Consider the following 12,923-nt stretch of genomic DNA (forward strand, 5'->3'; position numbering starts at 1 on the left):
CCCGCCGGCCCCGCCCCGCCCATGGCGCCGTGTGAGGGGCGGCCCCGGCGCCTGAGGGGAGCGGGCGGGGCGGCGCGCGCGCACTGCGCTCCCTCCGCTGCGGCGGCGGCGGCTGTGGCTGCTCCGGCGGGATCAGGTGGGAAAGGTGCGAGCTGCGGCTCTGCCGGGGCCGTGCGGGGAGGAGAAGGAGGAGGAAGAAGAAGACGAAGAAGGTGCAGCCCGGGCAGAAGCCGGGCTGGCTGAGGGGCTGTGTTCGCGCCGGGTGTGGGGCTGCCCGGCCGGGCGCCTCCCGCCGTGCGTGCGGGGCTCTGGCGTCGCCCCCGCGGGCGGGCAGCGGAGCCGGGCCGGGATCCGGCGGGCCTGGGCCGTGAGTAGGTGCTGCTGCTGCTGCTTCATTTGCGATACCAAAGCGGTTTGTAGGCCTGAGGGCCACGGCTCAGTCTAGTGTTGTAACCTCGTTACTTTTCGTTTTGTTTATTCATAATTGTTACAGTTATAACTAGTATAATTAATGTTGATTGAAAGTCCTGCAGACAAGTCGCGAGGGGATGGCTCCCGGTTGGTTTTTCAAAGCGGCTTCATCCTCTGGTTGCTCTTGGTTTTCACGACGGCTTGCACCTAATATTTACACTTTACACTCCTTGTAAAGATGTGCTTACTTCCTTTAAGGAACTGCTTGTAGCTCTACCAGGTAACTTTGGAAAGTCTGGACTTTCCCAAAAACATATTAAAAATTATTTTTTAGATTGATTAGAAATATATGTATAAAACTGCTAATTTAATTCTTTTAGTTATCTTTCCTTATAATGGAATTATTTTTTACAGTGAAAGTCTGGTAATTTTCACTAATAGGCTTAAAGCTATGCCCTGGAGGCAGAGTAAAAATAATAAGTTTATTAAAGTTGGATTGAGAGAATAATCTGAGGCATCAAATGTACAGGTGAGCCAGTTAAAATAAGGTGCTACTGAACAGTTACTATGATTATTAAATATTAATTAAACATTGATATTTTTAATATTTTATGTTTAATCTTCCACCTAATTAAAAAAAATAGGCCTAGTGAGAGGCTGGTTTTCAGGTATATCTTGAGATCTTTAAAGGCCTTAGAAGAGCAAGGGTCCAGCCAAAGAAATGAGAGCAGGGACAAGAGCTTGTAAATGAATAGTGCAGTTAAGAAAATCAGGGAATCTTAGGTATGAAATTCCCTTCTGTTAAGAACAAGAAAAACAGTCTTATGGATGCTGTAAAAGTGCTGAAGCAGTCAGTGCAGCCTTTGTTCAGTTTTCCTGGAAAGGCTATAGTCAGATATTTGCTAAAACTAAATAAGATTATATGATTGGAATGCAATCAGAGTATTACTTCTTAAAAGAATAAAAAAAGAGAGAAAAGCCAGATGATCTCTGATCTCCTGAATGATTCTGAGGAGTTGGTGTGGGAAGGGAATTTGTCAGTAAGTAGAGGACAATTAAAGTCAGTGTGCACACAGGAAATATTCTAGTGTGGCTTGTTGAAAGTGTCTGGAATAATTTTTTTTTTTTTTATTGTAGCCAATGCACTTAATAAGGGGAGAATATGAGGAGTCTGCCTTGAATTTTACAGGATTTCTGCCATTGTTCAAGCTACTGAAGTGTGCTCTGAAATAATTGTTTTTAAATATTTTTTAAGAGCTTTTGAATCTGACTTGTAAATGACTCGCTTTTAAACAGTGGTGTCATGAAATGTGCTCCTGGAGAGTTCAGTTTTGAGGGCATTTTCACTGTTCCCTGGAGTGTGGAATACAAAGTAGAAAGGATTGCAAGCACTGTGCAAGGGTTGGAATTAAAGGCCACCTTGAGAAGCTTGGTAGCAGGCTGGAAATCAGTGGAACTGAGGGAAGAAGAGAGCACAGGAATGAAAAAAATCAAAGCCTGATTAGTGGAAAAGTGTCAGTGAACAGCAAACAGTATCCCAGAAAACACTGGGTATTTATACTGCATTTGAGCACTGTAATGCACATAAAACCAATATTAATTGAGAATTATGTTCTGTCAACTACCCGGGTGTTGCTTTGTCACAGTAACAAGTGTGAGTAAATATAAAGACAAGGGAAGTGATTCCTCAGATGATAAAGGGCATTAGCTAAAATGGTCTTGTTATTTTTTTAAACAACAGTGATAGATATCTAGACTCTGCAAGAATATTAGGTTTATTAAACTTTATGAGGGGAGCTTGAAAGGCATAGACACTCTAGAGAAGAGGAAACTCAGAGCAAATCTGCTGAGTGCCTTCACATCAATAGAAAGGTTGCTGTGTAAAGACCAGTGATTGACAAGTCTTTGAGTTCCCTGTAGATCAAGAGATGCTTGTTTTTAGGTGATGATGTTGATTTGGATGCTAAAGGAAAATCTTTAGCTCTCAAGTTGATGAAACCTGAAGCTGGGTGTCCACAGATCTCCTGCTGGAGAAGTAAATATCTGGATATTTACTTCTCTCAGGTCTCTCAAGGGTCCTCACAGGTGTGTATTTAAACAGTTCTGTGCACACAGTGTGGTGGAATTGCAGGTTTTAATAGGGGAAAACTGCTTTGGAACCTGCAAGTTTCCTTGAGCCTGGATTTTTATGGAGCTTTAGTAGGAAAGGCCCATGGTGAATCCTTCAGTATCTACTCTTGGCTGTGTGGTGCTTACACAAGGTTTGCTTCCAGGTGTGCAGCTTTTCCAGGTGCCTCCTGCTGCTTTGGCTGGGGAAGGCAGACTGGCCAACCATTTAAATCCTTTTACTCTCTTCATAAACAGAGCTTGCTGAAACATCTTCAATTGGCTGTTACAGGCTGGAATGAGAACTCCTGTGGGAAAGATAAGGGATAAAGAGATCAAGAACGGGGGAAAAAGCTGCTGCTTTGTCTTGACCAAAGGATGTGCAAACCACAGAGGGGAAAATGGCAAAATGAAAGTGTGGCCTTGAGCATGTCCTGAAGACATTCATATATTCATGCTGTTATTAAGGAAACAGCAGCCTGTTAATGATCTTTTGGAATAACTGAATTGAAATTCAGAGATGTTTCCAGCCAATGCTTCTAAAGGTGCAGTGTGTCTTTCCATTTTTCAGCACATGTCAAGGAGAAGGCCTTCTAAAAAAATTACTTATTTTTATGTATCTTAAAAAAGCAAATAAAAAATTTATTAGGTGACTTACATTCCTTTTAGAGCTAAGTATTGATGTCTCATTTAAAATGAGGTACTTTTACTTCTGCTAGTAAAATGTCCAGAAGTGTTACATGAGTGAGCTGGCCTGTTGCTATATCATTTTTCCTTAGTACTTCTATCAGCTTTCAGGTTTTAAAGTTCTGAGTATTGGGGAGCTACGTTCTCTCCAGAATGTTTTGTTCTTGAGCAGAACTTCCCTCATGAAAATCTGACTCATTTAGTTCAGCCATTGAAAATTTTCAGTCTTTCCCATCACTAGTACACAATATGTGGCTGATTTATTTGCTAGCAGTGGTTTGGAGTTCAAATTTTGGGGTTTGAGAATCTTTTCCTGTTAGATAAAAAGAAATAAGCTCAGTTTAAAACTGTAGGGAACTGGAATGATGTTTCTTGCTGTGTATTTCAGACTCCCAAAATGTAATGCCTCCAACACTTGAGAACCAGTGCAATACAAGTGTTGCATTATTAAGTTATTTAGAACTTTGTTCTGTGTGCTGAACCTTATAAGAAAGCTCAACATCATTATCTTAAGGTGTTCTGCATACTTTGAATATTCCAGTAATTTTTTTCTAAAAGCATATATAATCAAGTTTGTGGCATAATCTGAGTGAGCAATGTAATTTCTGTGATTTACCTTGTTTTGATGTGATGTTTGCATAGTCCTTGTGTCTTAAGGGTGAAATTTGGAGTTTTTCATTCATTTTCTCTTTAAGTCAAAAGAGTGTCAAGTCTTGCTGGTGATAATATTGAAAAGATGTTTTCTATGATGTTTTGGAGATGTGATCACTTGAATTGCAAGTGAACAATTTAGCTTTACTTTGTGAGGTTGAAATTTCTATGTATATTTTTAGATGTTGGAAGAGCAGTGTTTTTGGTGTCTGTGTAAATCTGAGAATTCAAATGAATGAACTCAACCTCTCTTAGTTCAGTCACAGAAGTAAAAAAAAATTGCTCAGAGTTTGGATTAGAAGGTCAGTTGAGCTTTAAAATTCACAAGTCTGGGATAATGGTCTCCCCACTGCCTAATAAACATAGTTTGAATTTTGGTGCAGCATGGGGGTGGACTAGTTGATTTTTGAAGGTCCCTTCCACCACTCCAAACCATTTTGTGAAGAATGTTTGTTTTTCAAGTAGCTATGAACTAAATGTTTGTACATTTTTCCATGGTTTTTTTTTTAATTTACATGGCATTAGAATTAATATGTCTGTGAATATATATATGATATCTGTAGGATTAGCTGTGTGGTGTCCAGCATCTTCTGAGAGGATGGTGTTTGAACAAGGATTTTGTCTGAAGCCTTTTGTGACAGTTGCTGTTGTCAGTATTTAGATTTTTCTACACATGCAATTATCTCTTCGGATTTTGTTTATGGTAGTTAGGACTGCAATCTTGTGTATGAGAAAGCAGGTAAAATGTCTGTGTCAAGCCTTATGTTTACAAAATTAAAAGAAAATACTCAGGGGCCCATGGGAAGTGTTTGGTGCACTAGGGAAGTCAGATGTCCTGTGGGACTTTTTACCTGCAGAGTCACTGGTGCACAGACAATGTTCTGTGCCTGGTGTAACGCTGTAATTTCAGATTTAATACTCACTAAATGAACACTGACAAATTTCTATAAAGGAAAATTTGTTGCATGCTGCTGCCCTGGAGAGATGATTTTACTGCTGGAGTGTAACATGGGGAAAGTCTTTTAGATCTGTTTGGCTAAAGTGTTGTCAATCTATGATGCATGAGCAGCTGCTTCTAAGGACCACAGGATGTGCACACTGGGGCTGCTCTGCTTTCTTTTCTTAGGCAAGATTCTGTAAAAGCTGCAGTAGGCAGTTTGCAGGTAGTGCAAAGGAAATCTGATAGTTGGTAAGCAGTGAACAAAGAAACTGCCAGTAGAGCTGGAGATAAGGGGGCACCAGTTCTGCAGATACATCTAATTAATTAATACCTTAGAAAACCTGGCTACAGCACGTACACCACATTTATTGATGCATTTACAAACACTTGGTTTTCTTGGCTCTCCAAGGAACACTTAGAACCACATTTGGCATGAGAATGATACAAGTAAAGTGTGTCTTATGGATGTTGCAAGCATGTATTGAGTTCTTAAGGACACAAAATTTACACATATATGTAACCCCTTACATATATTGCACATATATATTCTATATATTTATACATATAACTTTATAGATATAAATGAAATGTTCAACAGACATGCAAAAATGTATGTGTGAATATGTATAAAGTCTGTAGGCTGTTATAAAAGTGTGAAGCCAAAGAATTAAACTGAACAAAATCCTTTAATTTGCCCATCAAGCTAAAAACATGTCAACTAACTCCCTTGTTTTCTCTCACTAGAAATGACCACCCCAAACAAGACCCCTCCTGGTGCTGATCCAAAGCAGTTGGAGAGGACTGGTACTGTTAGAGAAATAGGCTCACAAGCAGTTTGGTCTCTCTCGTCCTGTAAGCCAGGTAAATCACAACAATGATGTCAAAAGTTGAATGTACGTTTATGTTTTGGGAGGAAGACATCCACAGCAGTACAACTGCTGCAGTGTAGGCTGTAGTTACTACAAATAATGTTTGCCTTCCCTATATGTGATACAATATGAAAGTTCTAACTGTATCAGAAATCCTTCTGTGAGGAACTATCTGATATGAACTAAACAGAAGTCTTACATATTTTATATTAATTTTTCTTTTCATTTACATGGTGAACAAACTAAGCCATGTAAGCAGAATCACACCCAGCACAGTGAAATTGTTTCTGTGCTTTGGCATTTTGTCTGGATGTCTTCCATTTTTAACTAAGGATGACTGTGCAGCTGGGAGACCTAAATGTTCTGCCTGAACTTTGAAACTTTGTGTGGGATCAGACATTACAGGGTGGCCCTAAAACCCTGCAAATAAAATAAACATGTGGTCCTGAGAGGCAGTTTGTGATACCTGCTCAAAATACCTGAAAATCTGTATTCTTTCCCTTTGGGTGCTTGAGTTGCTATTTCAGAAATATCTGTTGGGAGTTGATCAGCTGTCTTGCTGCACCCTAGGGTTAGTGATCCCTTTGTGTCACAATATTGTGCTCAGGCTGACTGACTTTGGTCTGAAATCCTGGAATATTGGAGAAAAAAATGTCTTGTGGTTTTGTTGCTTAAACAGGGGAGTTTTTAATTGCAGATTAAACTTCAGCTGCTATATTGGAACAGTAGCTAGTGTGGACAATCAATAAAAGGATGTAATTAGTAAAAGGATAATGAGGGAATAGAAAATACAAAGCTGCAGTTGCTTCTTCAAAGGTGATGGCATTAACCTTTAGGAATACTGGTTTTGCCATCTATTGCCTGTTCTAGCTAGTACTTGAAAAAGCAAAAATATTTCAGGACATGACTTGAAAAGAAAATGTTACATTTGGCTAAAATATTATGGTGAATGGTCTCTGGTAATGATTTTGCTTTAGTTCAGCACTTAAATTACAGAAGATGTGGAAAAGTCTAACTTTTAATTATTGCTTTGGCAACCACTATGAATTACTACTTAACCACTTGAAATTCCAGGACATATTGGCATGGATTTACACCCCACAGACCTCAACAGTATTGAACCTCTACAGATTCCCCTGTTTCAGTTTTGTGTTGGAAAAGCATAGGTGCACCTTGGATGGATAGACAGATTTCCTAATATGTTGTAACCTGGGAGACATTTATTTGTAACAGTTGAAGAAGAGCTGCATTTGCATCACAGAAATGAGATGTTCAAGATTATCACATTTTCTTTTTCTTAGGGTTTGGAGTGGATCAGTTACGAGATGATAATCTAGAAACTTACTGGCAGTCAGATGGATCACAGCCTCATTTGGTGAACATCCAATTTAGGTATTGAAGTGTACTCCCTGTGGGTTAGGGTGCTTTGTTCTGCTCAGATAAAATAGGAATTCAGCAAGTGCAAGAACTCCTGGGTTCGTTCTGTTACCCAACTGGTAAGAAGTCAGATAGCATTTCTAAAAATGAGATTTTCAAATGTTATGATCACTAAATATCTAAATAAGCAATGAAAATGAATGTTTAATGGTATATCAGTTGTGACAGCATCACATTTACTCATGTAAGGTGACTTATGTCCTTATTTTGTGTCTGTGGGTGTTATTTGGAGGGTAGATGGCTCCTATGTAACCTAACAAATGAGTTTGAGAAACTTTTTTTTATTCCATCCTGTGTAGGATGCTTTCAGTATTTTTTATTTAACAAAACTTGAGAAGAGATGTTTGTCCCCCTTTTAAATTTACTTTTTAAAAAAGGCCTTGGTGTAATAAGAGAGCCCATATTTGAAAAGCCTAACTTAAGCTTCATTACGTACAAGTGCTTATTTGGCATCTGTTTCTTGGTATACTGACACTCCTGAAGGCAGGCAAAGGAGAATGGTGAAAATCAACTGTGTGCATAATGTGATGTGGAAAATCACCTAGTTCTTCAACAGCAAGTTTCTTATGAATCACTAGGCACACATGTATTCATTTCCAGAACATTTAATTCCTTAGTTATAGCAAGCTAGCAACAAACTCATCCCAAATATTTTTCTTTATGATGCTTACATGGCTTGTGTTGCTTCTTGCAGAAGAAAAACAACAGTGAAGACCTTATGTATTTATGCAGACTACAAATCTGATGAAAGTTACACTCCAAGCAAGATCTCTGTCAGAGTAGGAAATAATTTTCATAATCTCCAGGAAATCCGGGTAGGTCGATGATGCTTTGCATTCTATCTTAAAACAATTCTCACTTGTTAGGACATCTGATGTAATAAAACAGTTTGTGGTGGTAAAATATGGCATTGTGTTGAAGGGGGAAAATGGCTGAGTTTATTTTGATATTTGCTTTTAGTTTTTATCTTGTAAATTTAGATTGGTTTCTGTTATTTTTTATCTGATTCTTTTTACCAAACATCATTATAATTGAATATGTTCATAAATTTTTACTTTTGAGTATTGTTTCTATTATTTTACTTTTTAATGCTCGACGGTTATTGAGATGCAAAAATTTTGGATGGGATGAGGTTTTTAACAACATGAAGCAAAATCCAATTTTCTGTTCTTCAGATCGGCTTAAGATTTTGAATGAGACAGAGTTGTAGTGTTTTGTTAGTGTTTTATTTTTAAAAATATCAAATCCAGTATTTTTTATGGTGATGCTTCTAGTCAGAACTGTGATAAGATTTGAATTGCTTGAAGTGCTTGGTTTGCCTACCTTTTGGTTAACAGTAAAAGCAGATTTGAAATAATCCATGATCTTGGTAGATGTCTGCCTTGGAAACTAATTGGGGTACTTATGAGCAGGTATCTTTGCTCATTCTGGGTCAGGGTAGCCTCATGTTTCAAATTCCTCTTCTCTGGAGCTCAGCACTTACTGGCTGGTATTTTGGGAAGGTTTAACTTAGCCGCCCTATATGGCAAGTGTTGCAATAACAGAAGGGTTGGGATGATGAGAAAAGGGTGGTGCTAAATGGTGGCTTGAAGTTTTACTTCTGGGATTTTTATTTTTTTCACTTTGCATTGTTGGGACTGAAAACCAAAGTCCCAGAGGAAGTTGTAAGTACAAAGCTGTAGATGCTGTGGGAGTAAAAAATAGTGTAGTAGAGATCTGTTAGCATAATGTATCTGTCTATATCCTTTCAATGATTTGTGATGTTCTCTCAAGTTTTGACTTACACTTTCATCCTAAATATCAAATGGAAGGCTCTTGACATGTTTTATTTTTCTTTAATTAATTAAATATTCTTTTGGAAGAAATAAATCTTCACGTTTCTTTGAGTTTGATGAGCTGTAAATTCTCTCCATCTCCCTAATTGTATCCCAGCAGTTTGGGAGCTGCACAGTATCTGAGGAAGGGCAGCTGGATCCTTTCACCTGTTAGGCTGTGGCTCAGTTTCCCGAGTATCCACTAGATGTCATTGTTGTCCTTAATGATCACTTTGATTTTTGCACTTTTATCTGCCCTTTCAATAACTAAATGATTATTGTCCTTTTTGTAGTCATGCTTAGTACAGCACTGTACATCTTGCTGCCTAACTTAAGTTTCTCATACAGTGGTAAACTCCTGCTCCTGAGGGTATGTGTGTGATGAATGTATTAAAGATCTGTAAAGCAATAAAATGTCTAACAAGTGTATTAGTTCTCTCCAGTGTCTCAGGCAGGATTTCTTTAGCTCTTTTCTTGCCAAACACGGGATTCTATGCATAATGTATGTAGTTAAAAATGGTGCTTCTATATGAACCAAGTTACTAGCATTTTTATGGTGTATGAATGTGACTATAACATGATGCATGACAGAGTAATTCTTATGCATGCCACATGCTCTTGTGCTTTTTTTATTTCCAAACTGAGGAAAAAATATGGTCACGCTTCTTATTAATGAGATACAATATTCTGATGCTGTAAAATGCTTGTGACTGTCATCACCATGATGTTACATGTTGCTATCAATTTTCATATTTTCTAAACTGCTTGATACTGTTTCTTGAATTTTACTTCAGTCTTGAAACTTTCTTCAGCTTCTCTGACACATAGGGAGGTTATTAAAGCAGTGTGAACTGTTATGAGCTCTTTAGAGAAATCTGCTTAATTATACAGTGATTCCATTGGCTTCAGTACTGATTAACTGGGTGGAAAATCAGGCTAAAGCATTTTATATTTTTCCATGGATGCTTGCCCAACTCATAGTGTGTAATGAATGTGTTTTCTTTCCTAATGGTCTAATTTTCAACACAATGCAATATGCTGTTGAGCTAAAGTTTGTCACAAATACAAGATCAGCTTTAGTTTGTATTCTAGTATATAGGCATATCTTGTTTGGAACCTAAAATGAATTTATTTTCAGAAAAAGAGGTTTCTTCCCCCTCGTTTGTACCCCATTGTAAGAGTGAGAACAGCCCTGGCAATCTGGCAGGATTATTCCCTTGCTCACTGCAGTTAAGGTGTGTGCACCCAGCCTTCTCCTCTGGCATTGAAGTGCCATTGTATCACAGCTTCAAGCTTGGAGAGCAAATATTTTCTCATTTGCAGTCATGGAGTTTTTCCACGTGATGGTACAAACAGTCTGGATGGACCAGATAGTCTGTAGAGGCATTTTTGGAACAGCATCCAGACTCCTCAGGACATAAGTTATTACACTTTTTCATGATATGAAAATAACTCACTGCAAAGGATATGAGTGAAATGCTGTCCGTGAGAGATCTCTGGTCTTGTCAAGTGCTGCTCACCTGTTTATTACATTTTACCTCCAGAACATTTAGATGTTCAGCAGTTCATTGGGCTGTAAGGAGATTAGGTGTTGTGATGCTAAGTGCAGGTGGTATTTCAGGGTATAGTCTCAATCCATATATAATATATACACACACATGTTGTAGTTAATAGTGCTTTCTGCTGTCAGCCTATGAAGTCAGATCTTTACACAGACTCAGGTAAAGGCCCTTTAATCTTAATACACCTTTGTTGGCAACAGTATGAGGCCTTTGTTTTAGGTTTTTGTTGGAGTTGTTTGTTTGTTTGTTTGCTTTTCTTTGGACTGCTGTTTGCTTTGTTTTCAGTTTCTGTTCCATCCCTTTTGGCCCTGCCTGGTGTTGTGTAAGCAGGTGCAAGCACAGCAGCCTCCCTGGTGGCAGGGTTGTGCCTGAGCACCACGGACAGGGCTCCTTCTTCACTGTTCGAAGAGATTCTGCACTAGAGAGGGGATTACCAACTGAGGGATGCCCAAGCTGGGAGGCTTTTCCAAGGGATAGTTAAGGAGGTGACCCCAGTGCAATGCCTTTACTCCTCTGCTGTCCAGGGGCTGTAGGGAGGAGTTTGGACTTAGGCAGACATGTTCTGAAATGCAGCAGTGAGCAATCTTCACCTGTTTTCTGTGCATGGCGTAGACTGAGATCCTGAGGAGTGAGGACATCCTGGCTCATCATAGGGCTGCTGCAAGGTAATCAGCCAGAAAATGCACTGTGAGTCTTTATTCAAACATCTCTAAGGTGCATTTTAAACTGCTTTCCATTGAAGGTGGAACAACTGTAAAGGAGCTGTTACTCCTTTAGATTCCTGACTAAGCTTCAGGTACTTTGGTTAGAAACCATTCCTCTGTGATCTATATTCCACTCACGAAAAGAGGCATTTCTGACCCTTAATTATTCCTTAGGTTCAGAATGTCAATTAAAAATAGTCAGTCTGCATCCTGCAAAGTACTCTTCATGCTAAGAAAAGACTGAATAAACTTCAATTTTATAGAATTTCAATCTTTCCTGTCTCTAGGATGTTCTGTAAGCACAATCATCACACCAGTTGTTAATTTTGATTATCTTGCTGTTAATGCTGGATGAGTATGGATTTGTTTCATCAGGATGCACACAGATGCACTCTTCTGTACATCTGAAGTTTACTGGTGGTGGAAATCTGCAAAGCAGGGGAGTAGAATGCTCCACTGGTATTGGTTACTGACTAAGCCCTGTCATGGGTAGGAATCAAATTTCAGAAAAAAGGTTATTTCCATTTGTACTCTGTGCAAATTTCCACCTCCCAGCAGAGGATATTTAGTGAATCCCCAGCTGAGATGTTCATATGAACTCATCTTTACAAAAAGAAGGCAAATTAAATGATGTAAGGTCAGTGTTCCCTGCCAATATCATCATCACTGTAGGTGATATGACCTTTTCATCATGCATGTGTTTGTGGAAATAACTAATATATGCTTCAGACTGTGGAAATTATGAACAGGATTACAATTTTCCTGCCCTTTGATACTGTGGAATGGTAAGACATCAGATCAGAGCTTACTGTGCAATCATGAAAAGTGCAGGTATTGAAATAGGCTTTTATGCATATGAGATGTGTGTATACAAATAGGGAGGCCCACATGAGAGCTAGTAGAACACTGGAAGATTATTTTGGCCCACACACTATAAAATTGTTAAACATTTTTATCTTACCTTGTTATGAAGGAGTATTTTAAGAGAAATAAGCATCTGTTCTATAGAGGAAAACTGAACATGGCTTTTATGTTGTGGTACATATAAAAGATATTTTTTCTTTTGTGTCTGAGTGTTCAGAAACAAATCTATGAAGGAACCTTTTCTTGCCCCAGAAGGGCTCAATTAGGCAAGGGTACCTTAAAGAGGCCCTGTATTTTTAATTCTCTCAGTCTGACTTTACTCTCTGAAGCAGAGGAAAAGCCATGTGAAACAATGTGGCAGCAGCTCTATGGAAGGCAGGAAGTTGATGAAGTACAGAGCTTTCCTCGAGGGAGCTCAAGTACAGAGAGCCTAGGAACTGATGGAAGCATTGAGTGTTACATATGTGTGAAAACCTCTCCTGCACTGACAACCTTTTTTGTGATTATTCATTCAAATTCCACTGTGGAAAAGAAATTGGAAAATCAGCACCCTCACAGTAAAGAATTTCTTGCTAAGATCTAATCTAAACCTTAGTTTAAGGCCATTCCCCCTTGTCCTGTCATTACATGCCCTTGTAAAATACCTCTGTTCCTCTTTTTTGTAGGCTCCCTTAGGTACTGGAAGGCCACAATTAGGTCACACCTTCACCTTCTCTTCCTGTAGCAAGTGTTTGATTACCTTGTTTCATCTCTTTTCTGTGCATGAAGTTCTTGTCAGAGGATTTACAAAGATTTCCCCTAAATCTTTGTTTTTTAAATATTTTACTTCTGTAAAAATCTTTCTGGTACTAGTGGCTTAAGAATTCAGATTTTTAAAA

General features: G+C 38.8%; 1 protein-coding gene across 5 annotated transcripts in view; it reads left to right on the top strand.

Moving 5' to 3' along the window:
* ANAPC10 (anaphase promoting complex subunit 10) overlaps nucleotides 1–12,923 on the top strand; it is a 103,707-nt gene that overhangs the window by 726 nt on the left and 90,058 nt on the right. For 3 of the 5 annotated variants that reach the window (XM_074540819.1, XM_074540814.1, XM_074540815.1), the window contains exons 1-4: nucleotides 11–145; nucleotides 5,540–5,656; nucleotides 6,966–7,056; nucleotides 7,796–7,916. In XM_074540819.1, coding sequence (XP_074396920.1) covers nucleotides 22–145; nucleotides 5,540–5,656; nucleotides 6,966–7,056; nucleotides 7,796–7,916 — 453 coding nt within the window. In that variant the 5' untranslated portion in view covers nucleotides 11–21. Of the gene's footprint in view, nucleotides 146–5,539; nucleotides 5,657–6,965; nucleotides 7,057–7,795; nucleotides 7,917–12,923 lie in introns of all 5 variants that reach the window. The other 2 variants (XM_074540816.1, XM_074540818.1) reach the window with 2 other exon arrangements.

The sequence above is a fragment of the Zonotrichia albicollis genome, chromosome 5 (assembly GCF_047830755.1).
Source record: "Zonotrichia albicollis isolate bZonAlb1 chromosome 5, bZonAlb1.hap1, whole genome shotgun sequence".
NCBI lineage: Eukaryota > Metazoa > Chordata > Aves > Passeriformes > Passerellidae > Zonotrichia > Zonotrichia albicollis.